The 26,582-nt window shown below is 40.7% G+C and overlaps 2 protein-coding genes across 6 annotated transcripts; one reads left to right on the forward strand and one right to left on the reverse strand.

The window, feature by feature from the left end:
• Positions 1–600: 600 nt before the first annotated feature.
• On the forward strand, positions 601–18,496 carry LOC104956888 (RNA-binding motif, single-stranded-interacting protein 2-like). 5 transcript variants are annotated; one of them, XM_010784453.1, is made up of 14 exons: positions 601–775; positions 6,587–6,777; positions 9,610–9,668; positions 10,524–10,615; positions 12,786–12,943; positions 13,182–13,261; positions 13,465–13,574; positions 13,667–13,713; positions 13,804–13,897; positions 14,583–14,633; positions 14,786–14,896; positions 15,437–15,517; positions 15,603–15,693; positions 15,799–18,496. In XM_010784453.1, the coding sequence occupies exons 1-13, from the start codon at positions 704–706 to the stop codon at positions 15,678–15,680; spliced, it is 1,224 nt and encodes a 407-aa protein (XP_010782755.1). In that variant the 5' UTR covers positions 601–703; the 3' UTR covers positions 15,681–15,693; positions 15,799–18,496. The 5 variants fall into 5 exon arrangements, with proteins under 5 accessions (XP_010782755.1, XP_010782754.1, XP_010782756.1 ...); XM_010784452.1 differs by having other exon boundaries at positions 602–775; positions 6,584–6,777; XM_010784454.1 differs by lacking the exon at positions 601–775 and adding an exon at positions 2,422–2,512 and having other exon boundaries at positions 6,584–6,777.
• A 75-nt stretch (positions 18,497–18,571) lies between these two features.
• Positions 18,572–26,484, reverse strand: senp1 (SUMO specific peptidase 1). The gene is made up of 18 exons (XM_010784457.1): positions 25,884–26,484; positions 25,602–25,657; positions 25,309–25,490; positions 25,149–25,224; positions 24,845–25,037; positions 24,585–24,720; positions 24,380–24,498; positions 23,689–23,972; positions 23,502–23,565; positions 23,203–23,241; positions 23,025–23,109; positions 22,793–22,933; positions 22,536–22,664; positions 20,587–20,790; positions 20,417–20,496; positions 20,202–20,286; positions 19,748–19,843; positions 18,572–19,672 (listed from the first exon to the last, which is right to left on the reverse strand). The coding sequence occupies exons 1-18, from the start codon at positions 26,015–26,017 to the stop codon at positions 19,610–19,612; spliced, it is 2,166 nt and encodes a 721-aa protein (XP_010782759.1). The 5' UTR covers positions 26,018–26,484; the 3' UTR covers positions 18,572–19,609.
• Between the last annotated feature and the right edge of the window lie 98 nt (positions 26,485–26,582).

Consider the following 26,582-nt stretch of genomic DNA (forward strand, 5'->3'; position numbering starts at 1 on the left):
GCTGCAAATCACCGGCGAGCTGATTATCTAGTTAGCCTTCCAATGTATACAATTATACTAAAGAAAGGGTATAAGGGGGGCCTCACCTCCTCATCTGAAGCGCAAATGCGGCACAATAAGTGTAAGCACGCCACAGTTCCTCCACCGCTTCGAGGTTCCAGTGCTCGCAGTCCACTAGCACCCCTGCTTTATATATTCTATAGAGGGGGGGGGCACCAAATCATAATCTCGCCTAGGGCACCAAAATGTCTAGGGCCGGCCCTGCATCCGACCCCCACATTGTTCCCCAGGCGCTCTATATATATATATATAATAATAATAGCTGCGCACTTCTCCTAAAGTGGGTTTAATGCAGAGTCTACATTGTACTTGGTAATGTATCCATGTGGGACAATTAAGAAAAAAATTAGATTCTAAATTATCCAGAGTGACTTGGATTACTTGTACAGTGGGATTTTATCATTCTAGCTTTTATTTATTTATGACCCTCAATATGTTGGACAGGAGGCTTGCAGGCATAAAACCCTGAGATAAAGTGAGATATGACACACAATATCATATAACCAGTGTAGAGTGTGTAGAGCACATCAAAGTGCTGGGAAGAGCGACTCCAATCCCCACCGCTGTTCCCGGCTGAATATCCCCGGCTGACGTCAGCTGACTGCTCGGCTCTCCGCTCCTCCGGACACAGCGCCGCGTAAAAATGCTGCTCTCTGTGCCGCCAAGGACAGGATTCAACCCGTACAACGGCTACACCGGCAAAATCATCAAGAAGGTAAATAAGAACACGCAGCCTACTTTTACCCTCTCCTTTTCATTAACAGTCAGTCCTTTCTCGATGCGGTGCTGTTCGAGCCTTTCAGTTAAAAGCTGCTCGGCTGTTTAAGCTGCAGTGTCCTTGAAAGTGGATCACAGGCGACGTTTAAACTCTCTTAATTGCTGTTGCTCTGAGGTTTTTTTATTTTGTTGCCACATTGTACAAACTAACACGGGTCCCGTTACATTGTTGCCTGTAGATTACTACAACAGTTTCCTTTCGTTTTTTTCCCGAAAGGCTCGCTCTTCCCTTCCTACATCTAGCCTGCACGCAGAGAACCGCTTATAAATGCGCTGTAGATGCTCGTTTGGCTGCGAATAAGCTAATAAACGCTTACTATATTCGACTTTAATGTGAATTCGTGGGGGTTGAATCAACTGTGTAATGTTTAGGTCATGTTTCATTGAATTACCCAGAAGTTAGCGAAGTCTTTTTTTCCTCTTTTACGCGTACCCATATGCCCCACCCCTTCGGTCCTTCTAATGATGACTGAGTGGGTTTTGCATGGCACTATGGAAAAGAGGAAAGTTACAGAGCCCATGTAATAAGACTAATGTAACATATGTGGCTGTATGGGATGTGCAGATCAGTTATAGAGCATTGTCAACAGAGCTGGATCAATATCTAAGGTCTTATATTGATCAGATTGTCTTCCCCTATGAATAATTCATGGGGTGACATTGTTCAACCACCTTTCCTGTAGTGTAGACTATATAGATTTTTTTTAATTCTAGGATAAAGGTTTTACAAGATCACAGAAGACTGTGTGCACAAACAGTGTAAACGTATTAGTCATGTATAGGATTTGGATCATTTTGATTTGTGATTCTTAAATAAATAGTTAAACTACTAAGGTTTCATGCCAAAATGTGTTTGAAGAGAAGTATGTCGACGCCTGACTCAACATTTCTTGAAAAACACAAGAACAATACTGAAATCAAATACCTCCCTCCTTCCCTGTGTTATTCCCTTCCCTGCCTTGCGGCTGGCAGGAATTCATATTGCTCAGATTAATGACCTGGAATTCCTGGAATCCTGGATTCAGACAATGTGCTCATTTCAAGAGGCGCTCTGCAAACTCAAACCTTTTCCTTGAAAGAAGACATCCACACATGTTTTTTTTTACTACACATTTTGCATTGTTAGAGCGCCAAAGTCACACAGAGGAAAGACTTGTAAAGCCAACGTCAAGTGCTAACTCCTGGTCTGTGTCTTTTACTACGAGAAAAAGGGCGGAGAAAAAGAAAAGGATTAAGACATCCCCCCCCCCCTTTCCTCTGCTTTCGATTAACTCCCCGCGTCCTTCTCCTTTCTCCCCGGTGTGTTTCACATACCTTGATTTCTTGTCTGTCAGTGGTTCAGTTCACACGGAACAAAGCCTGAACATTCCTCCGAACTGACGAATCTCTGCTGTCTTCAGGGTGTTGGATACCTGTTGAAAAATACTTTTTTAGTCGTCTGTAGAGACTTTTCTGTTGTTTTTAATAAAACTGGACTGAGACTGGAGAAGGAGTGCAAGGAGAGTTCTTACCTTTTAGCCACAGGACGCCAAGGATTTTCATTAATTTTCTGATTTGGTTTATTCCACATTGTACGTTTTTTCTTGCAGCTGCAGGGATATAATATAAAGATTTTGTATTCTGTTACACTATGATCTTTTCCACAGTGCCTTTTAAAGTTTCTCTATCAAAGCAGGTAGGACTTCATCTTTTGTATATTTATCATTCAAGATTAAATATTTAATGTATTTGTGAAAATATTCTTGCATAGCATGATTACTGTTTTCTAAATATGGAGATTATGACTTTGACTGTTAATTTGTGCAAACTTAACCGATTTTAACTAATTGCTAGTATTACATTAATATTTATTTTTTAATTGATTTTATTATTTTCGTAGAGATAAAGATAATTAGATGGGAACTATATGTGACCTTTAAGAACATTTTGTTAGATCTTTTAATTGCTTTATTTTCCTTATCAGTTGCATAAAATATTTGTGTTGCCAGAGAGATGTTTTCTTTTTCATGCGTCAGACAACCAGACTAGTATCTAAGCTATAGCTTAACAGTTAAATGCATACACCCTGCCTCACATGGCACTCAATGTTCCCTCCTGGATGAAAAAGTATTTGAGTCACCTGCGCTCCCTACAGGCATCACCTCTGCCCCCCCAACTGTAATCACCTCATCAGTCTACAGCTGCTGCTGTGAGCACACTGCCTCTCTCTGCATCACGCTGTTGGCCATTTACTGTAGTTACGCTTCTTTCACAACTGTAATAATAATACAAAGAGCCAATTCATCTTACTGCAACTATACTCCATAGTCTCTGATATTAATTGGGATGTGAGGACTCTTTCTACATATATATATATATATAAATATATATGTCTAGTTTCTCTGTACAGTAAGTACTACATTTGCTTGAGTTAACTAAGCATAAATTGTTCAGAATAGGAATCATTTGTTATTATACATAGAAGTAATGCATCTAATTTTCTATCCATTTATCATGTCATTTGTTAATTGTACATGTGCACATGTTGTATGTGTACAGGAAGATTTCCTGTATTTATCAGTTCCCAGAGAGCTGTGACTTCAGGAATGTATACTTCAATTTAACGATGAGAGCTTGATCCATAATCTTAAATCAAAAACATGTCCGTTCACTTTAAGGAGAGAAACATAAACATTTGGCAATTTCAGAGGAATGTAAGGAATGTTCAGAGATGACACTGTGGTGCATGTCAAGAACAGTGTAAAGAAAAGTGTGTGTGGCTGTGGAATGACAATTAAAAAGTAGGAAGGAAATCAGACAGATGAGGTCAGATTATGGGCAGACAAACTGAATGGAATTGCAACCTTAAAAACTAAAACAAAGTTATCTCCTATCATGAACATTTAAGACACTTAACGACTTTCTCTTTTTTGTTCTGAATGCACATTTTCCTGCATTTGGCATTACCTTACATGGATGGCGAAACACCTGGAGCTGGGTTTTGGGGCAGATGGGGAGTAGGTGTGGATCTGAATCACTGCCATCTTTTCCTCAAAAGGAGCCTAGCAGAGCGATGTTAATGAGACACTACCTTCTGACTAGAGCACATGAGAGGGATTAGTGTTTTCCGCTAACAAGCTCAGATCCTAATTAGACAGGCCTCAGTGGCCCGGCAAGGGCCCGGACTCGGTCTCCCGTCAGATCCTATCTCACCAGGCCTCTGCAGGTGCATCCCTCCTGATAGTGTGTGCGGGCCACCTACAGTGAAGGCAAGGGAAAGCACAGGAAGAGGCTGTGATTGTGGAAAAGCAAACAGTGTGCTATTGATGCTTAGAAGAGAAGGAGATTAGAGAAGAGGGCTGAGATGAATGGGCTCTGTGAGTCACTGTGATTTTCTAAGCTTGACTAAAAAGACAGGGAGTAAGTTCTGAAGGCTGATTCCTAGACACTTTGGAAAACATCAGGAAGCCAATCAGGTAATGTGGATCAAATAAAGCAGCAAGAGTTATTGTTGTTGCTATAATGTTAGTTAGTTATTTTACACATATGAAACTCATAAGTAATACGAGATATCAGAGTACACATTGTATTCGGAAATATTGCATAAAATGTAAATGTTGCTAGTTATATTGCCTGTAGATCATCAGCTGGCTTTAGATCACGGTTTAATGTTCATATTCATGTAGAGTGAACGCAGTGTATTTGACTCTTTATTTTATCAGAAAGTTTCGCTAACCGGAAACACAGTTTTAATGTCTTAAGAAGTAGTTTCCTTAAACTATAAGATGAGGTCTCATTATTTAAGCGGCATGTATTACACGTATGTAAGGGCTTAACGTTTAAGTTTATGTGGGACAAAGTTTGAGAAATTCCATGTAATTATTCGTATTACGTTCGTTTTAAAAACAGCAGCTACCTTCCATTGCATGACATCCAGCTAGCTAGCTAACGCTAAATGTTCAAAATGTTTCTTCTGCACAAGTACAGTATGTCACAGCTCGTGAACACCTTGTTAGTGAGTTTATATATAACACATCGAAAAATGAAGTGCTTACAAACCTGATTACTTTTAATTTAATGCAGCTTCATGCCCTTTCCTTGATATCTAGTAAGCGTTGTTGTAGAATTTTTGTATTGATGACCTCTGATGTTGACTGACTTGATATGTAACCGATACAAACGCGAATAGCAACAGCTCTGTTAGTTGATTTGTTGTGGTATGTTGGCATACTCATGATTGGTTGATTTTCTTTACTTCCAGCCCAGAGATGTTCGGCTGTTTACTGCCTCTTCCTTAAATGTTGATGTCCTATTTATATTTTAATGTTATTTTCAGTTATAACATTCATACCAGATTTTAATTGAAGATTATCAGAATTGATTTTAATGTTCCAACAATGTAGGAATTATACTGCAACCATAGTGAGTTTGAAAAATAAATTCATGTACTTTCAATTGTTAGTTTCTTGAAATGTGTTGTTACTTTATAGTTTGTATAGTGTTTCCCAAATACAACATGTGCTAGCTGGGTAGAACAGATGTACTGGAGAGTTGATCATTAGCTCGATTCTAGCAGTCTTTTGACAGCTCCCTCTCTGTTAATAAGCTGGTGGTCCAGTGCTGACCTTGTGGTGTCCAACAAGCCATCCCATTGTTCCCTGGGGCAGAGCCTGCTGACCCTTACTAATCAAACAGTTCCTCATCCACCAGCACTGGCAGGAAAGCAACACCAAAGCCAAACTTAGCTGACATTTGACATCCAGTTTTACTTTATTCCATGTTTTGTAGTATTCAAAGATTTTTAAATGTGATTATTGAGAACAGCAGGCACACAAATAACATTGTGGATGTATACAGTAGGCAGACTGGGATAAATATATGTGACCTTCAAAATACTTCATATGTCCCAGTTCATTCAAGTCATTCAAAAAGCATTTACTAGTATGTAGCCACACTGAGTTTTGCCGCCCCAACAATACAGACAATACTGTTAAATTGAGTTAGTTTTGTTGCTGTTCAAAGCACTGAAAAACATAATCTAAAAAAGCCAATATAAAAGTTTCTGTCCGGAAACAATTTCCTGGTTACGGTTGATAATCCACAGTTCTCCCTGTGAACAGTTTGGATTGGAACTGTTTCAAAAGCTCCCAATGAAAAAAAGTCCAGCTTCATCCAACAACATGAAAGCCTCTCTTGTAGCAGTGTGGAGCGCAGCAACTTTAATTCCAACCAGATTTGATGTTACATGCTTTCATGTAACATGGGATCAGTTGCCTTCACTAGACAGCCAAAGCATAGTTCCCATGTATGCTACATTATTTTAAACAGTATTACAGTTTACATGTCGCTGCTTGTAGGAGTTCAGTTAATTTTACCAGTAAATGCTTGAAGTATCTGTATAACCTTGTAGTGGCTGATTTATATGATTTCCATCTCAAAACAGGGCACGCTAAGAGCCTGTAGTCCATTAATACATTTCAACTCTTTTAAATACAAAAATTGAATGAACTTTTGGGATAACATTTTACTGGAATTGTACCTTATGAATACATGGTACAAAGGAAATGTATTGATTGATTGTCTACAAATCATCACACCTACTTGCAAAGATATTTTGTATGTTTGACCTTTCAATGATTTTTCTTGTTCCACATCCAGAAAGATACTGCATCGGCGTATACATTCAATTCCATGTGACTAAATTAACATCTGCTTTGTGTTATTTGAACGATACCAAATCTTACTATGCCCTGTGTTTGTTCTCCAGCAGACGTATGTGTCCCCTTCCAACCATCACATGGCTCCTCCAAGCCCCAACCACAACAACAATAGCAACACCACCTCCATCAGCAATGGCAGCAGCTGCAGCAGTGGGGGAGAGCAGCTGAGCAAAACCAACCTGTACATCCGCGGACTCCACCCAGGAACCACCGACCAGGATCTAGTCAAACTCTGCCAGCCGTAAGTCACCCAAATACCAATTGCTCCAACTTCACATGCACATCCAATAATTCTCTCTCTATATACTGGCTGCTAACATTAACCAGGTTATAGCTGCAGACTAAATTAAGATCGAACAGAGTTCAGGGTGCATGGTTAGATGGCTGACCGGCTGAATGCGTCAAGGATTGCATTTCCTCCTTACCTGCCTAAGCCTTAGCAGGTATTTCTGGAGCGACTAAGAGGGCCACATTTTCATCCGCGTGTTTTAAAGCCCATCATCTAGTGGCCCTGTGGAAAAACCAACAATCATTTTGGCAGCAAACGTAGACCTTTCACTTTGGCACAGCTAAGCACAGACTTTCCAACAACTAGGTACAGAATGTTTAGTCTCCCTCTCTCACGCTAATCCTTTCTGTATGTCTCCTCTTGCTCCCACATAAGTTATTTCTCCTCTTTGTTTAAGTCTTGTAGATTAGCATCAAACAGTATGATGTGAATAATACTATGCTCTACTCATTCATTGTCATATTTTTGCACTATAAATAACCCACTCATGTTGCTCATCAGTGTGATTGTGAGTCTTTGAAAACTCTGTTGTGGGCAGCATGTAGTCACACATCAAACAACGGCATCATCCAATCCATCTGATATGTTTGTAAGGCTTTCAGTGGAAGGACATCACAACAAGTAGGGCTGAGATGAATGGTCTGGGCTCACGTAATTGAATTCTGGAGCCTGGTGATGAGGACCAGAAGAGCAGAGTGAGAGAAAAGGAGGGAAAATGGGGGGATTGAATAAGGGAGAGAGGGAGGGAGAGGCCTGCTATTTTACAGCTGTCTGGAAGATATGGCTCACATGAGGCTGCCCAACCCTACAGGAAACGGCGAGCCCAGGGGAAAGGGAAAGACAAACAAGGGCAACAGCAGAAAGGGGGGCTGAAGGGGGTGGATGGAGAGAATCAGAGGGGGAGGAGTGGATGGAGTTCAGGGTTTGTGTGTCAGGTGGTGTTCTGTGGGGGTAGTTCTCAAATTTCTGCTTTTACAGAGCAGATAAAATCACTGCATGAAATTAGCCTTTTATCAGAACACATTAGAGCCAATGTAACTCTCAGTTAAACTAGACTGAGAGAGGATACTGTATCCAATAATAGTTAATTTGGGAAATGCTTTTCAATGAGGATGTAAAGCAGTAGGGAATACAAGTCATGGAGACAATTTGACTTAGTTAACTCAAGTTAGAACAGCAAATGTGTGCATGGTTTCAGAACACAACACACCCAAAGCTCCCCTCCCCCACACTCAGAGTTGTTGTATGCTCGCTCTGAGATGTACTGTGTTGGGAGCGAGGGATGAGAGGACGGGATGGGGGTTGGTTCTCCATCTCCGGCCCCTGCAGTAGTTTCTCTGGGTGCCTCGCTGCCGCCCTAGTCTGTATCTAGTGGTTGACCATGGATGGACATGGGGCTGGAGTATGCTCCCTCACACATGGCTGAGTCTCAAGCCCCTCTCTGCGTTCTGCATCACAAAGTCAAAGACCTCTGAGCGCAATTCATTAAACGGCTATCTCAACTTCGTAAGCAGGAGAGTAGAGTGAGTAGAACTGACGGCTTGAATGCTAGAAATAATGTGAAATCTTGGACTGGTGTTATTGCTGTGCGCCCAGTAATGATGCATCTGAAACTATTCTAAGACAATTTAGCGGCATTTTATGGCTTGAAATCAGAAATGTTCCATGAAATAGTGACATGATAAAATGTCTATGGAAAAAGAAAAAATGGAGAACATATCGAAGAGGTTTTATGAAGGGGATGAACACAGATAAGACCCAAGAATGAAGATAAACAGAACGTTTGAGGTTATTTAAAGCCACTGCGTATAAACATGCTTCAGTGGATTGACATACCAAGCAGGAAGAGAAAGTCAAACTTCGATGAAAATCTCTAAACTATCAATCATTTAGAACAATTTAATATCCAATTTTTAGTAATCCCAGAGATTAACTGTCAGAATAACATTTTAGCAGGTCATTGCATAATCCCTACTAATCGAGTATATTTAAAAATTGACTCTTTTGGCCTGGATTATATGTGGCAGTGGTGCAGTGTCAGTGAATGAAAGCTGGATTGCTTTGTGAGAGGCACTAAGACCCAGTGGAGGGCAGAGCGCTGCTGAGAGAGGCTGGTTAGTAGAATGAGAGTATGGCTGGAAGCCAGCATTGGACAGGACAGCCAAGGAGAGGCATATCAGATTACACTGCATGCACATGCCTGGAGAGATGGGAACCAATAGACACTCTGCCGCACACAAGCATTTGCCTAAGCCAGGGACTATCCTATGCATCTGCAGTGTCCTTAGCTGGCCAGCTGGATGGATAATGCAGGATTTTTGTATTGATAGTACAATTATGAAGCAATCTGAAAGTGCAGCAGAGGGATTTATTTTTACTATATGTTCACGTCATGTTGGATTCCCCTTGAGTTACGATCCCTATTGACATCTTTGTGAGACCTGGAATAAATAAAATATGGGAAATCTATAGTTTTCTAGCATGCAGAAACCCACGTGACATTATTCTTATTTCATTTAATTTATGTCCCACCTCCTCTCTAAAGATTTCCCTATGCACATTATTTATTATAAGATGGTAAAATTGTATTCAGTGTCACTGCATTGAATCTGTCAGGTGAATTATTTATAATTCAGTCATCATGGTTTCCAATCCCCATAAGGTGTGTTGAGTTTAGAGAGAAACCACGTTATGTTGCAATGCTAATATTGAATGTAAACAAGGCTTTATTTTCAGCAAACAGTGCTAGTCCAGTCATTGAGTGTGAACCTTACTCTTTTTCAGGTATGGAAAAATCGTGTCCACCAAGGCCATCTTGGACAAGACTACCAACAAGTGCAAAGGTCAGAGTAAAGGCCTCAGCAGGTTAAAATCAATTGTGGTAAAAGAAGTGGTACAAGTAAATTGTTATATAAAGACTAAAATTACAATCATGTAGCTTCAGACAGAGAAATACCAACACTCCCCAAGTCACAGGAAGACACAAAGGCTTGGAAAGGAATCAGAGGTTCTGTAGCATTTGTTTTGACAACTGTCTGAGGTTTTCACAATTGGTTTGACTGCAACCATTTTAAAGGAAAAATGCCTGACAAAGTTTCATTTACATTACTTTTGTTATGACAGTCAGTTAAGCCAAAGGGCATTTGTAAATTCCTCTCCCTCTTAAAAAACGTTCTCCCTTTGTGTAACTTATTTATGTTTGACTTCCTATCAGTTCCTATTGTTCAATTAGGATAAGCCTCAGCAGGCATTTTTCCATTTTGTAATTTTTGGATTATTACTTTAATATAGTCAGTAAATAAGTTCATACCACCCTATATTATCACGTTCTAATTTCACTACAACACAAAAAGGTGAAATTACATCAGCGCAACACTAAATAGTTTCCATCTCTTCTGCAGGTACACCACATTGCTACTTCTTTCTTCTTAATAAAGCTATTTAAAGTCTTTATTTTGTTGCCAAAGGTGTACTTTGTTAAGCTTCACAACTATACATACCTTACAGGTGTGTATTATGTGTTGTAAAACGTTATCTGTGAAGAAGCACATTCCAAACCTAACTGGCTGTCTTTTCAGATTCAATCGTACTATAAGAGCTTCATGAGCTCACATTACACGCCTGTGTCCACAGAGTCCTGCGGTATGCATGTCATTGTCATAACGTGTATGTCTTGCTGTATGTATCGCTCCCTGCAGGCTATGGCTTTGTTGACTTTGACAGTCCGGGCTCAGCTCAGAAGGCAGTGACAGCGCTGAAGGCGGGAGGAGTGCAGGCTCAGATGGCCAAGGTAAAAACACCATTTGAGATGTTAATATTTAGAGTTAATTCCTTACGACTTAGTTTTGGCTTTAATCAAATAATGTGTGCAGAGTAAAAGTATAAGCACATGAAAATCAGACTTTCCCAAATGTTTACATTGACTAAACAAAAGTTCAAGGGTTAATTATAAATAAAAAATGAATTGCTGAATTATTAACCAGTATAGAGCGGTTGTTCCTCTGTCTTATCTGCTGCTTACAAAAGTCTCTTTTAGGGCTGTCGCAAGCTCTTTCTCCATCTTGTCGTCTCTCCCCATGTTTTTTGTTATTATTTGTGCCACGGTTCAGGAATATAAGCCAATTAAGCCTCAGTATGAGCATGTCTGTGTGTGTGTGTGTTTGCTGGGCGGTGCACTGGGTGTAGGCTTAAATGAGTGTATTTATGGGTATTAATGCACTGTAGAATAAGTGTGCACAAACAAGAGTGCATGGATGCAACCAGGTATGTGTGTGCACGTGTACATGATGTGTACGTGTTATGCTTCATAGTGGGGACGGTGTTGGGGGAGTGTGTCCCTGCCCCCTGTACAAAGGACCTGTGTGTTCTCCCTGGTGGCATCTGACTCAGTGTCTGAGCAGCTCCCCAGTCAGCAGGGCCCTGTGCCCAGCCAGCCGCCCTGTCCACAAACACACACACACACACACACACACACACACACACACACACACACACACACACACACATGCACTTCACCGGCCTTGCCTCAAACGGATTATGACACACACAAACAAGCCACGCACACGCACACCACCAACACCCTGGGAAAGCTGATCTCCCTGTAAGCTGGATCACTGACACTCATACGGCTTCTTGCTCACAACTTGATTTCACTCACCTCCTCTCTCCGGGTTTACAGCGAGGCTTATGTTGAGTCAGATTTCTCTCTGACTCATTGTGACTAATTTGCGGTTGAAATACACAGCAGGTCTTCTTTGCTCACATGGGTTCGAGCTTCGTCTCTTAGTAACACTGCTGTGGAGGAGGAAGAGGAGGAGGGAGGTGAAGGAGAAATCACCTTCAGCACAGGTCGCAGCTATTGCATGCATTATTCATGGGGTGAAAATTAATTCACACTGCATTTACAGGTTTAATCACATCTGCACTGAGATAATGAATATGCATTATGGTTAGAGGGTGATACAGATCTTATCTTACAAGATGATGTTGTTCAAATCTAATCTTCAGCAGGAGGGTTAGGGTTAGAAAGAAAGGAAATACGAAGCCTACAAAATAGTTCAAATGCACAAAACTAAACTGAAGCACTTCTAGGAGTTTCTTTCATGTTGTTCATTAATAATTACCAAGTCAGTTTTCAAAAACCTGCATAATATGCCTGATTTATGCAAGCCGACGGTGCCGGACTCATGCCTGCATTCAAGGTCGGGATTACCCCATGAATATTACTGCATGAATGCAAGTGACAATATTACCATGACCTAGGAAACAGGATGACAATGTTAGCCTTGTGGGGACGACGATAGCATAATGCTTTAGATGCTCTTCAGATCATTTCAAATGGTCTTTGTTCAAAATGTCTCTTCTATGATTCTCCACCAAGCGAGAGCACATAATCATTTTAAATCATCCATGGATGAAGAGCCATACGAAATGTAATTATGCTTTGATATTACATTACCTGGATCCTGACAAAAGAGGCGAGTCTCTCATAATGAGCCTGTCATAACCTTTTGGTCATAACGTGGGGTGATGGAGTGTGAGAGATAAGCAGGGAGAAGTAAAGAAGTTGGAAGAGTAAAAGTAGAGGCAGAAATAGAGAAATTAGTTCAGCTGAAGTCCAGCCAATACTATCTCCACCATCTCTGAATTTCTCTTTTCTCCTTAGACCTCATCCTTGCAGCTCACGCCAAAATTAAATTGATATCAACTCCAGACTGTCCAGACTGTCGTTCTCAGACAGTTTTTAACTGTCTTGCCACCCTTCTAAATATCAGACACCTCACACACTTTCTAAACGCTATATAAATTGCCTTTAGCCTGCAGCTAATGTGTGGCCCTTGATTGTTGAAGGGCTCCTGACATCATAATTCATTTGGGTTTCTGCCATGCAGGAAAAATAAGCTCTGTCAGCTCAATTTCATTGTGCATGAATTACCGTGTGGCTTTTTTTCTCCATTCAGCAACAAGAGCAGGACCCCACCAACTTATACATCTCCAATCTGCCGATGTCCATGGACGAGCAGGAGCTGGAGAGCATGCTGAAGCCCTTCAGCCAGGCCATTTCCACCCGAATCCTCCGTGACGCCAACGGAACCAGCAGAGGAGTGGGCTTTGCAAGGTTAAAAGCTTTGGTTATTGAGTTACATGTATTAGGACAGCTGGTCAAATTGATTAATGATGGCATAGTCTCATGAGCCGTGAAGAAAATATCCAGTTTCAATATTTTTCATGGTGAGTGAGCCCTCTGGTGGCCAGTGAGGGTAGCCAATCTCCAACTGGATATATTGACTCAGTACGATATCTTGTAACCTGCTATTGTTAACAAAATAAGAATTGTGTATATTATTTTTCTATAGGATGGAGTCAACAGAGAAATGTGAAGCTATCATCCAACATTTCAATGGAAAATATATCAAGACTCCTCCTGGAGTTCCAGGTGAGGTTTCTTTTATATGACATCTTGTTTGAATATAGCATTATTAAGAAATAATAGGAAGAAAGAGTATAGTATTTATGATACACAACAAGTAATATTCTTTTACCTGGCACTGAATATATGTTTTCATACAGCATTATATTTTCTTACTAGTGTACTGAATATTTATCTTCAAATAACATAATATTTTCTCGCTGGTCCAGTGCCACCAGAGCCCCTGTTGTGTAAGTTTGCTGACGGAGGCCAGAAGAAGCGTCAGAGCCAAGGAAAATATCTGCAGAACGGCCGGCCCTGGGCGAGAGATGGCGACACTGTGAGTTTATTTCTTAGTGTTAATGTCTTCTGTGGAAACACTTTAGTATGCAACTTTGTCTTGTGACACAGTCCTTTGTCCCTTTTCTGCAGGGAGGAATGACTCTGACCTATGACCCCAACACAGCCTTACAGAATGGGTCAGTACTTCTACTAAGACAAACCCTTTAAAACCCAGAGGGAGTGCGACCATGTTGTGGTGACTAATAACGTTATGTCTCTTTCTTCAGATTCTACTCCTCTCCATACAGCATCGCCCCCAACAGGATGATGGGGCCCACCTCCCTCTCCCCATACATGCATTCACCTATGTCCACCTACCAGGTACTTTCAGACCCTCAGAGCTGGGCTGTTGGTTAGTTGAGATGCTAAACATTCCTTTTTTCTTTCCCCTCTGTGAAAAATAACTTACTATCCTCGTATCTGGCAAACCAAAACAATGCCTAGAAGCTTTGCTTGTTTCTCCTGAATATACCTAAGGGGACAGTTCTCTTTGTCAACTTGACTGCTTACTTTAATACAAAATCTATATATTGTAACTAACGTTGTCCTTAACAAAAGACATTCTTAATTGACTTACAGTCATACAATTTTGTCAAATAACCGACACGTTGATTCAATAAACAGTGCACAGGGATGCACTCATAAGTTTTTCAGAAATGAGTTATTGAACATAAAAGAAGCATACAATCTAATTGTAACTAAGACACATTTTTGTATGTATGTTATATCTGTATTTGTAACTACGTTTTTGTACTATTTTTTCACATTCTGAAATTTGGCAATATCTATGCTGTCTGTTTTTTGTTTGGTAATCAAATATATGTTTTAAAGATGTTAAACTGTGGCTTAATCAAACCCAGGCCTGCTGTCAAATTCCTGTAAACTGTAAAACATGAGTTGCCAAAAATGCTTGAAATCTTTAAAACAGTGCTGCTTCATTCATGGGGTTTTTCTTGACTATTTTCTATTTTGCTTGAAACTATTTATGTTTTTCTTGTTCCTACAGGTACACAACCCATCCTGGCTACATCACCAGTCCTACATCATGCCGCCCACAGTGAGTATCAGGTTTCTTTAAGCCTTCCTTCCTGTTTTTGTTGCAGGAGAAGCATTGTAATATTCTGCTGCCTTCATACTCTGTCTGTCTGACTAACGGTGTCTTTATTTTAACAGCAACTGCTTACCCTGCTGTATTTGTTTTCTTTATAGGGAGCCGTCCTGACGCCAGGAATGGACCACACCATGTCCATCCAGCCCACCTCCATGATGGGGCCCCTGGCGCAGCAGCTCAGCCACCTCTCCATGGGCAGCAGCGGCACCGTCAGTACAGAGCAGAACCTTCATCATTTAGCTAGCTGATGTTCAGCTGTTAGATAGTTTAACCAGTCTATGATTGTGTTATACAAGAAAGTCCAAGTCAACTTTATTGTCAATCTTTCAGTTTGTGAGTACAGACAGAGAGATCAAAATACCGTTTCCCAACAATCCCGAATACAAAATACAATCATATATAGAAATATGTATAAACCTATATACACAATCAACAGACACATACATAAGTGTATAGTAAGGTTATGAGAAAAGCAATAATCTAAACTTTTCCTGAGGATTCACTGATTCGCTTTTTATAGACCTGCCGAATCCATATAATGAAGAAGACTTTTATTTGCAAATTAGATAAATCAAATGAGTTAAAATCCGATTGAATGTTATCTTGAGTTTCAGCTAAGCGTTGCTACCTTGGCTGATAAACACAGTTGTAATGTTGCTTATAAATCGGGTCTAGTACAGCCTCATTTGAAAGTGTTACCCAATGTAGCTTCCATGTCTAATGGTCATATCCTCTCTCTTCTCCTGCAGTACATGCCTGCTAACACGTCTATGCAGGGGACCTACATCCCCCAGTATACCCAAGTGCCTTCCGCCAACATCTCAGTTGAGGTAACAACCTATATTTGTCCTCACGAGAACAGTTTAAATGTTATGTTAAATAATCACAAACATTAATCATTGTTTCCTGCCTCAGGAAAGTGCCGTCCTGCCACCTGTTGCCATAGAGACAGCCACAGAACACGCAGCCTACACCTACCAGCATAACAAGTGAAGAGGTGGCAGAGGTGGGTTTGAATCAGTTGTTGTTTGCTTGTTTTGTGTCCGTGTATGTGAACATATATTAATCCAAAAATAAATGTTCGCTTCACTTTGATGTTACTGTTCGTCAGATCTTCTCCTGGAGCCGGAGTTGCTCTCTCAAGGGGCCCAAAGTGCTGAAACTCTGCACACGACTCTGAACGTATGGCACCAGACACTCGGGAGGAACACGGACTGTTACACAGAAAGCACAACAAAATATATATTTTCTACAAACTCATATTTGAAAACAAACTCTTTAACTTCAAACAACCCCGGCTGGAGGATGGCAGGCAATGGAAGAACAGAACAAGGATGCATCTATTTTGATATAGGTCAAGAAAAGAGTCAAACACAGACACACACAGTCAATGCTTCAAAGTTTTTGTGAAAGCTATATATTATTTTCGAATAATACTCCGGGGAGCTAGAATGAAACCAGGAAAACACCATTTCAACAGCATGTTTTATTTTGAGTCATGTTTTTTTCACTTTTTTGTAAGACATGCCGATTTTACTTTGTTAGTTTGATGCTTTCAGGCTTTGAACCTGCCTTTTTGTACATAACTCTTTGTTTTGGTGTGTTTCTTGCTTCATGTGTCCTAGTTTGACTGATGCAAATGTATAAATACAGGGCTCTCTAGGCTAAAAGGAGAAGTATTTGCAGAAGCTCATGCTTTAGACGTCTCTCAAAGTAACAGCAATTTGATCAGGTATGAAACCTTACCTGAGGTGGTCTCGCTTCTTTTTGGCACTTCAAATAATTTATAGTTCCAAGAATCTCAATAAAGCTGCAGACAATCATAAGATAACAAAAAAGACAACATGTAGAGATGATTTCACAGGAAGACTTATTTTAAAGAGCTAGATTAAAGCATTCCAGAGATTATTCACAGGAAGATGAGCTGCTCCACTCCAAAGTTTTCTTACATCTCACACAGAGCTGCCTGTAAATAAGAGATTTAAATGTATTTAGGCTTTCTTTTGATTTGCTATCATCAGTCTAGTAATGCTTCAGTTATTTTAATAACAATATTATACCAAATTGTCTGAACAATGCAATGTATGTATTGCTGTGTTTTTTGTATGAGGGGAAGCTGATTCTCCACAACATCCCAAAAATGTTTCTGAAGCAAGAATTAGATGTTGTTATTAGAGTTTGAAGTTCTTATTACATGGACATGGAGAACAACTTCTAAAGTGTGGCTCTGTTTTTCCATCAGAAAACAATATCAAGGTTTATTATGGCCAGTTTAATACTGGCCATTGTTTTGTGTTTGCATCTGCTTACTTACTTCTACCTACTTATTGCATTTCTGTTTTTCACCCTCGTGTTTTTTTACATTTCTTATTTAAAGGTTTTCTTGTTTTGTTTTAATTCAGTTTTAATACGTTTAAGATGTATTCCTATTTTTCAAAGAAGTGGTGTGTTTATTTTTGATAGTGTGTTGTGTGCTTCACATAGTATGAAATAGATGTTTTCATCTTTTTTCGAAATACTGATTTGTTTTTAAGTTTGCATACTTCTCTTGTTCTGTTGTCAGTGTTCATGTCAAAGATGCTTCAATGTTTTTTAAAGACATTTCAGTTCTGTCTGTGTTACAAATGTTGGCACTACTCCTGATAGTTACATATGCTAGTTTCAGATACAGAGTTGTTCCCCAAGCATTTGGGAACAATGTTAGAGAAATACCTGCTCAATACCTCGACTTACCTCATCCTGCCAGAGAAACGTAGATTCAGTTTGTGTACATGGTTCACAGGCAATAACCAACAACAGTAGGTCTCATGGCTGTTCACAGCTGGTACTGTGTCCACTTCTTCCAACTCCTCCGTCCAGTGTTTGGAAACACTCCCAAGGTCTGACGATCTATGCAATTAATTTATGGTCCTTACAAATGCAATACTCCAGATATCCCTTCCATCGTGAAAGTGAGTCACAATATGACTTCACATTCTGGCTCATTTTGTCTTTGATAAGAATTGTTTGCTTTCTGACTGACACATTCATGTCTGGTTCATTAACTGTTAGTACAATTGCTGCATTAAAAGGGAACTATTTCAAACCAAAATCTGGTTGTTGTTTAAATGACTGTAAAAAGTAGGAACTCCAAGAAATATAAAAATGGCAGGTTTCGTCCACTTATCTACCCAACTTCTATTTTACATGGATACCATGAAGATGTAATTCATTCTTCCATCCGGTAACATTTTTTATGTTCTGGTTACATTTTTTTCAATCTGGTCCTGTTAGTCAAATTGCTTAGTAGGTGACATGGCTTCATTTCCAGGAGAAAATTAAACTTCACAGAAATGCCTTAGATTTAACTGTAAGGGTTAGTGAAGTGCTACTCAGATTTGGTGGGCTGTTTTTATTTCATGCACTATTGTTGAAAAGACAGTTTGTCATATCAAACTTCTCTGAACATGGATCTATGAAGCAACATAGAACATTTTTTAAATTACTATCTTTGTTTCCACTGTCATTCAAATATTTGCATCCAAAATGTTGAAAGTAAATGTAATGATGGCTAATTGAGTGTAAATAACTATTGCTGCTAATAGAAATGTTTAGGTCATCACATTTAAGTCACATGGGGTCAGTTTGTAACTCATGTTCAGAGATGTGTGTGTGTGTTTTGTTTGTAGTTTGCATCCACCAACCTCTTCTCAGTAAATGTTCAGTCGGTCTCCATCATAGAATAAAACCCTACAGCTATTAAACATTTAACTTTGTTTAGATTTGGAACTTGTCATTTTTTTTTTTTTAAATAAATTGTTTGCCCTGTAGTTTGTGTTTTTTGTTACACGAGACAATTCCTCCTAAAAGACATGAAGCGTTTCAAATAAGCCAAGACACATGACCAGGTTCTCTCTTCTTTATCAAATGTGGCAGTTTTCATATAAAACCCGATAAGAGTTTGAGGTAATACACAAACAGTCACAATACATAAGCATTATTTCTAAAACACACTTGCATCTAAATAAAAAATAGATAAGAAAAATGTAAAGAAAAAGTATATTACACTGTTCAAGATGCTGTGTGTTTTATGTACTAAGTTGAAAATATACTGAATATGCCCAAAAGTTGCTGTAAAAAAAGACTCTGAATGACATAAAATAGACTTTGAACCTCAATTTACATCTTTTATAAAGAAGCAGATAAGGATTTATACCCTGCTGTTTGAGGGTGCAACCACGACTTGTTTTAGCAAATCTGTGGTATGGGAAACATTTTATTATCACTATAAATCATAGTCTGAGGCAATACTTCAAGGCTTCTGTGCCTTTTAATTAAAAATAATTACAAAAATAGTTCTGTCTTATGTGAAATGTTTATATGATGCACAAAAAAACTGATGCAAAACACACAGAGACAGACTTTTAGATGCCGTTTAAATCTCAGTTTTCATGGTAAGGTGAAATATGAGTTTGAACGCACAATGAGTATTAAAGAATGAGACCAAAATGTAATATTACTTTTGTTAAACAAATGATACACCATAATGCGCTCTTCTCCCTGTAAGACAAAAACAAGTACACTTTGTATGACGGCATCCAAACATTGCAGCTCAGAGTATGGTTTGAGAGTCAGTACAGTTTTCTGCTGGGCGTTACAAAACCAGCAGTGTGTCGTTCACCTGCTGTGCTGATGCTCGGCTGCACCACATAAACAACAAGGTGGAGTAGAGTACTGAGAGGCGGGGCTTGTTGCAGCTGAGGGTTTGGATTGGCAGGAGGGGATGAAGGGAAGCAGAGCTGGTTCCCGATGTCCTCAGCTGGTCTGTATGTCTTTCCCAGAGCAGGACCACTGTGAGTGGATCCTGCTGTTGAGCTCAGCCATCGCCAAGACTTCTCAACGTTCGAGACTGACTATCAAAGTTCATAAGCCTCAAACTGATATCATAACAGTTTGTGGTTGAGAATCTCCCAAACAATCCTTCTTCTGAAGTAGGGCATGTGTTTCTGAAAAGAAAAGAAAGAGCACGTCATTTTGAGGCCACTGAAATGATGATTACCAGAATCTTTGTTTGCCATTACCTGTGTGAACGTGATTGGCCTGTCTTTGGTGATGTAATCTGCATATTTGCATGTGAACATTCCACAGTCGCTACCATTCATCTGCTGAGGGATCTCCTGAGGGCATAAGAGAAATAAAGAGGTTATTTGACATTCCCCCTCTACAAACCCAATGATTTATCTGAAAAACTACTTTTTAAAATCATTGAAAAACCACAATAAAATGAATGTGTTAAAGGATTTCCAGCACCTCTATGAATCCTGAATTTCATGATGATTAAAACGACTTCACTGGGTTATAACGCTGCAGTGCAAAACAAACCGGAACGAGCTGGCCATCTTCTAAAACTATTATACAGAGCTTTGTGTTGACAATTAGCCTATTCCAAACCTCCTAAACACATGCCATTTGAAAACACAACATGAACTGGCAAGACAAATGCATGCTCAGCACCCTTGTGTGTTTAGGACTTACACTGCGCTTTTTGCTGTGGAGAGTCCAGTCTGAGGTATCCAGTGCTTTGCCCTTTTTGTCTTTACTTTCCTGTAGCAGGTAGTCTCTGGCAAGACAAATACAAATAACGTTTTATACTCTATTATTGCACATGAAAAACAATGAGCATTAGTTACATTTAGCTCCCAGAAAATATACCATTCAACAAAACTCTTATATGTGATACTGAAACTTACAATAATATTTGGCACGCGCCGTCATTGTTTCCTCCCATGGAATCAAAGTACATGATAGCCTTTTTGCGGAAATCCACCACCTGAGAGAGAGAGTTGCACAGTAAACAAACTGCAATACAAAATCCCCAAATTGTTACTTCCAGGTTTAAAATCATGTTAAAAAAACTCACCGAGAGGCACCAGTGCACCCCCAAGTGGACAGGAACCAGAAGGATATCTTTAGAAAAGATGTCTGTCTTCTTAGTCCAGCGGCGCACGGCAGTGTAGCCGCTGCTGCGCAGCCTGGGGTAGAAGAACGTGTTGAAGGTGTTGACCGACGGCAGCTTTGGGTCCTTGCTGCGCTCCACCAGCAGGTTCATATAAAAGTTGATGACCTGAGACATTAAGGAGGGAGAGTTTCAATTCAATGAACAAGCACAACTCTAGGCTCAGTTGTGCTACATGAATTACAGACGCATTATGAAAAGGATAGTTCCATTCCAATGTTAAATACTGTTCAAACAGCTGTGATCGCATTACAATTGTTTCACTGCACCATTAGTCACATATTGGGAAGTGATTTGTTTAGCGGGACAGAATAGAGAACATTGTTATTATTATTATTATTACAATTATTTTGGCTTTGTTCCTTTTTATGAAACCTTGCCAGCAGTATTTCTGCCAGACCAGGCCTGAGATGGTGTCCTCCCCGAGAGGGGGGGGGGGGGCTTGAATGTTGACTTTATAGTCAACATTATAGATACTGTGTTTTTACGTTAGTGAGCCGGATCATTTGGCTCGGCTCTCTTATGCGGCTTTCACACCAGCGCTTTTCCCTTTCTAGCCCCGAGCTAGAGCTTTTCTGGTTCAGCTCCGGTTTCCCTTATCTGCTCCCGCTCTGTTCACACCACTCAGAGCCGGGATGGTGCTGCCGCTGCTGCGTCATGACGTCACTGTTTACATCGCTGATTTGCTCCCCAACGGCGCTCACACACAACAACAACAACAACAACGGGGGACTGCATCGGGTCGATGATCGTGTTGCTTTTAAAGCAAAACCAGATTAAATTAAATAACGACTTCTCCAACCTTATACTTTTCAACCTGTGCAGCCCATGTATTGATTCCATCCGATAGCTGCTATAATACAAAACGTCTGCCTCTCTCCACAATGATCAATAACAGTAAACGGATGGTCACAGTAAGGTGCAAATAAACAGAATCACACGAACCTGGTTAGTGTTGCCTGACTTTATAAAGTGTGTTTCTTTTTATAAATGTGTGGTTGCCTTCTAGTCACTTTGCTCAGCACTACTGCTTGTAGGCAGGCATGACGAGACTCTTCAGTCGACCCATGTTCAGGGGAGGCGGGTTTAGTTTCCTGCACGCCTCGACGTAAGCGACGCCGCCTCTTAGCTCCGAAGCTCTTGCTTCTAGACCGAAAAATTTTTGGAGCTGGAAGTGAACCGGATTCCGGAGCTAAGAGGCGGCGCCGCTGCGGTGTGAACAGGAAAAAACGGTACTTTTCAGGCTCTAGCTCCGAGCCGGCGCTGAAAATGCGTTCGTGTGAAAGGGGCATTAAAACGCCGGCTCTTTCGGCTCCCAAACGGCTCTTCATGTTACCACAGTTTACCACGGAGCCTCAGTTTCGCCGCTGCGAGGCTCTGGTGCTCATCGTGTCCAAATCGCGCATGTTCCGTGTTGTCCTGTAGCAGGCACAACTGATGTCGGGGAAACGATCTTCAATACTCCGAAAATAATCCCACCAGACTCCTTTGCCCCTCCAACAGCGGGATGTCCATGTCCTTTTTCCTTTTCGTTATTTCAAGCGATAAAAACTCTCGATCTTCTCTCGAATTATTAATATTTTTGGACGCCCTCGGCTCGAGTTCAGGGCGTCAAATGACGGCAAGACGCCTCCCTGGCGGAAACGCTGCTTGCCAGGTATATTTGATAAAGATGGTTTCATTAAAGCATTAAGAAACTAATGACACCCTTCAGCTGTTTTTAAATCACTAGTGGGTTATTGCTTAAATAAAATCATGGTCGTATATCTTGTTTTTATATCACATCTGCCAATAAAGGACAGCCTGCTGATCATTCACACGCAGATCTGACCTCTGGGATAAAGTGCACTCACCTCGTCATTGAGCCAGTTGAGGTCGCTGAGGGTCTGCATGTCTTTGCGGGTGAGACTGAGACCAAAACCTTCACTCAAAACTTCATAATGAGCTCCGTCCAGCGCCCCGTTCACCTCGTCGTCCATTTCCTTAACACACAGAGAGAGCATACAAGTGAAAAAGCAGAAAGCAAAGTATTCATCTAACCTCTAAATTTGTATTATTATATATACACATTTGTCCCCAAAGCTTGATGTCGTACAGAAAAAGTCCTCACCTCTGTGAGCTCAGGGAATTCTGGCTTCTCTTCCAAAGGCTTTGGTTCTTCGATCACACGAGTCAAAGGAACCTCCTTTTCCAAAGGAACTCGAACGTGGACCTCCACATCTGGGCTGCGTTGCCCCTCTTCAGACAGGCGCTGGGAACCAGTAACAACACAACATACGTTACCAGGAGGAGAAGAAGCTGATAAATGGATCTGAAAGAGAGCTGCAGTGGTGCGCACTGACCTGCCGCAGCAGCAGGGCCGTCAGCGCCTCCTGCTCTTCAATGTGTCTCCGCCTCTCTCTGGCACGGGAGTCATACATACTCGTCCTACAGTGACAAAAAAAGATTCATGTTTCCTCTGTTCAATCATAACATCAGTGAATACTGGATCAATAATTAAACACATTGGAAAGTACTTACAATTCCTTTATCCATAACTCGGCTTTGAAACATGGCAGGCTGTAAAGGAATAGAAATGTGTTATTGTGCATACAACCATAACACCCGAGTTGACTTTAGTCACTGTTTTTACTCCACCAAGTATAGCAGACTTTACATGGTACTAAACTCATTTACACTTTCTAAATTAACAGCACCAAATGCTTCGATGACGTAAAATGATATTACTCGTTTAATTTCTACTAACTACAGTGAAATCCTATGGTGACGAAACAACGCAAGGAACAACATTGCAAAGATTAGTGAAAATAAATACTAACCTTGAGCCGTCTTTCTTTTTACCCTTTTTCTCATTAACAATAATAACAGAGTCACTGTCATGAGCTGAAAGAAAAGAAAAGGTTATTATAGCAAAAAGGAAAAAATACAGAAGCAAGCTAATATTCAATTTATTATGAACATCCCATATCAAGATGCCTTGTTTACTCAAAAATGTAGAAATGGTACCTGATGACTGTGTGTCCTGAGAGGAGTTATCCTGCAGAGCAGATGGAGAGAGCGTTGATGGGAGAGTGGCTGCTCTGCTGGAACTGGGGTCCATGTCCGAAGACCATGTCTGGACCCCTGGCCTGCTGGAGGCCCCACTTGGGCTCGGGAGGTTGCTGGAACTGTGGCTCGACGTCCCCCTGGGGCTGGGGGGATTGCTTGGACCCTCTGAAGTTTCCCCCGCTGCTGACAAGCTAGGGGAAGTGAACTGTTGCAGTCTGCGGCTGGAAATTAAGAAGCTGGAACTGATGAGAAAGTGACAGGAATAAGATGAAGATACCATCCAGAACACAGATCTGAAGTATAGAAATGGAACTATTACTATTTATCCATTTTTTTTAATTCAGTTTTTGATAGATGGATATATCTGTAAGTTGTATTCCTTGCCTGCCGGTTCCAAATACAAAACATAGATGTGACTACCCCTTAAGCATGCTTGAATAACTGTTGGCAACAGAACAAAAACACAAAAAACATTTTGGATAGAGTACCATGGTTAACCTTATTTGCTTTTGAAGCCCCCGACTGGCCTGTGACTGAATTCTGACACAACTTTCCCCCTGTGCCCCCCCTACTCTGTATTCACTTGTATACCTATTAACAGTTTGAATATGACACTGGTCAAGTCTACTACATTTGTATGGATGCGTACAAATCTCTGTGTGATCTCACGATGGTGTGTGAGCCCCCGTTGTGCAGAAAAGATGACTGACCACCCGAGACCATGGTGAGGAGCTGCTTGTAGACCTCCTTCTCCTCTTCACAAACAGACTGCACAAACACACAGGAGAAGCAATACATCAACAAAAAACACACAAACTGAGTTAGAAGTTATTAAAACAGTCCGGATGTCTGACCTCCTGTGCTGTGCAGTGGGTCCGGGCATTGTGAACGCGCCCAGATGAGCTGCTGTGTGTTGGGCTCTGCACCACTTTGATGGGAAAGTTCTTCTCATAAATGCTGGTGCAGGAGCTGCTTGTCACTCCAGTAAAACTGCAAAGACAAAATGAGCATAATAATCATCTACCTACTGAAGTTCATATAACAAAAAGCAACAGCAATCCTTATTGTTGAGCCCTGAACTATTTTGTCTTGAGGTAAAAGGTGAAAGAAATACCTTGGTGTTCCATATGGTCGCAGGTTTAGGGGCCTGCCGAGCCGTGGAGAGGGATGCAATTTTGGAGTTATGGAGGCTGGCAAGTTGACTGAGTGCCCATTTGTTTTTGGCACTTCACGATGTGTAGGACTCATGCACACTTGTCGCCTACAGACTTTGAATCCCACATTGGTCTTCTCATTGCGCGACCATTCTAGAGTTGAAAGAAAACAGTACAATAATGAACTTCTCTCCAAGAGCCTTAAGTCTGCACAAACCAACCTTCATTCTAATGAAAATAGAATGCTCTTAGTGACCATCTAACCTGATTTGGATGCTTTCCAATCAAAAGTGGTCGAGGGAGCAGCGAAGTGCTCATCCAGGCAGTTCCTTTCAACAATCTTAAACCAAAAGAATATAGGAAATCTTTAATTAAAAGCATGAAATGTTATCAAATCTCAACAGCCAAGACTGAGCATCCTTACCGGCATCCCTGCCCAGACTGCTGCCGATGTTGAGGGCTGGGGATCTTGAGGTGAAGGACCAGGGGTGGCAGGAAGTATATCTCTCAGAGCAGGGCTCACATTGTTCCTCATCCATGTAGCTAGACTGGAGCTGTGACTCTTAACCCCTTCAGCTGCAACCTTTACTGTGTCAATAATATCTCCTAGAGAAATGTAAAACCGACAGACAAGATTGTAAGTAGCATAACACTGATTCAACTATATGATCACATACACGGACATCATAACAAGTAGCAAAGTGAGTTATTATTTACCCATTCGAGATTTCTTTATTACACCATCTTCATCGAGGTTATGCCTATCTTCCAAACTTAAAGGGGAAACAGATTGACGCTATACAGTTAATAACACATTCATTTAGATAAGTGATGATACAAATATTCACATAACAAATGTTGAATCGAGACAATTAACGGCAGCTCTACAAAAACTGTTAAGTTCACCCATTATATAACAGAAAACAAATTTCGGGGTCGGTCTTTTTAAACATACTGACTTTTGACTACACATGGGAATATTGCGGTTGTAGCTCGTACCATTCAATTGGTCTTTTCCTCCTCATCGGACCGTCTGCTTGTGTCGGGTGAGCATCAGAGTGCTCCGCAGCTGGAACACCGTTGCGAAGATTGGCAAAGCTTGTTTCTATCCAGCCGTATATTTGATTCAACATGGCTTTCAGAAATATAACCGCCGGTTTGAAAATAAATAGCTAAAGTTGCTTTCAGTCTACCGGTCAATATGGTCCCAAAAAAATGAAGCTAACGCGCATCATTCGATTAACGCAGGTAAGCTGAGGCTATTTCAAAGGCTAACGCTCTTCACAATTAACATTTTCCTTTCCCAGGAAACGAGCTAACCGTTAGCTAGTTAGCTGAGAATGAGCTAGTTGCCTAGATAGCCCACTACGCTAACCACCCCGCTAGCTAACAGAGCTAGCTAAACGGCTAATTTATTGAAGTATGTTTAAATTCCAACAGGAATGTGACAAGTCGCAAACAACGCCTTCGGAAAAAAGTTTATCATGTTGAGTTACACCCTAACTCATTTATATATCTTTAACGATACTTTAAATTGTATATAAACTCGTTGAAAAATATTATCTCCCGCTTCTTCCTCATTCAAAACCACAACATGGCTGAAAAGGACGCTCAACCATCGCTCATTGTGATTGGCTGGCAGGGTGTTGTAAACCCCAGTGTAACCGACATCTACTGGCTGAAGGCAGACTGGTGGAG

This window comes from Notothenia coriiceps, unplaced genomic scaffold (assembly GCF_000735185.1).
Source record: "Notothenia coriiceps isolate Sejong01 unplaced genomic scaffold, NC01 NC01_scaffold00026421, whole genome shotgun sequence".
Lineage (NCBI taxonomy): Eukaryota > Metazoa > Chordata > Actinopteri > Perciformes > Nototheniidae > Notothenia > Notothenia coriiceps.

Excerpts from the sequence above, each read along its gene's own strand:
- LOC104956888 (XM_010784452.1), top strand. The coding sequence starts at position 704 with ATGCTGCTCTCTGTGCCGCCAAGGACAGGATTCAACCCGTACAACGGC. Across the intron at positions 9,669-10,523 it reads GACTACCAACAAGTGCAAAG|GCTATGGCTTTGTTGACTTT; the intron begins GTCAGAGTAAAG and ends CGCTCCCTGCAG. Across the intron at positions 12,944-13,181 it reads AGAGGAGTGGGCTTTGCAAG|GATGGAGTCAACAGAGAAAT; the intron begins GTTAAAAGCTTT and ends ATTTTTCTATAG.
- senp1 (XM_010784457.1), bottom strand. The coding sequence starts at position 26,017 with ATGTTGAATCAAATATACGGCTGGATAGAAACAAGCTTTGCCAATCTT. Across the intron at positions 25,491-25,601 it reads AATAAAGAAATCTCGAATGG|GAGATATTATTGACACAGTA; the intron begins GTAAATAATAAC and ends ACATTTCTCTAG. Across the intron at positions 22,665-22,792 it reads AATTCCCTGAGCTCACAGAG|GAAATGGACGACGAGGTGAA; the intron begins GTGAGGACTTTT and ends CTGTGTGTTAAG.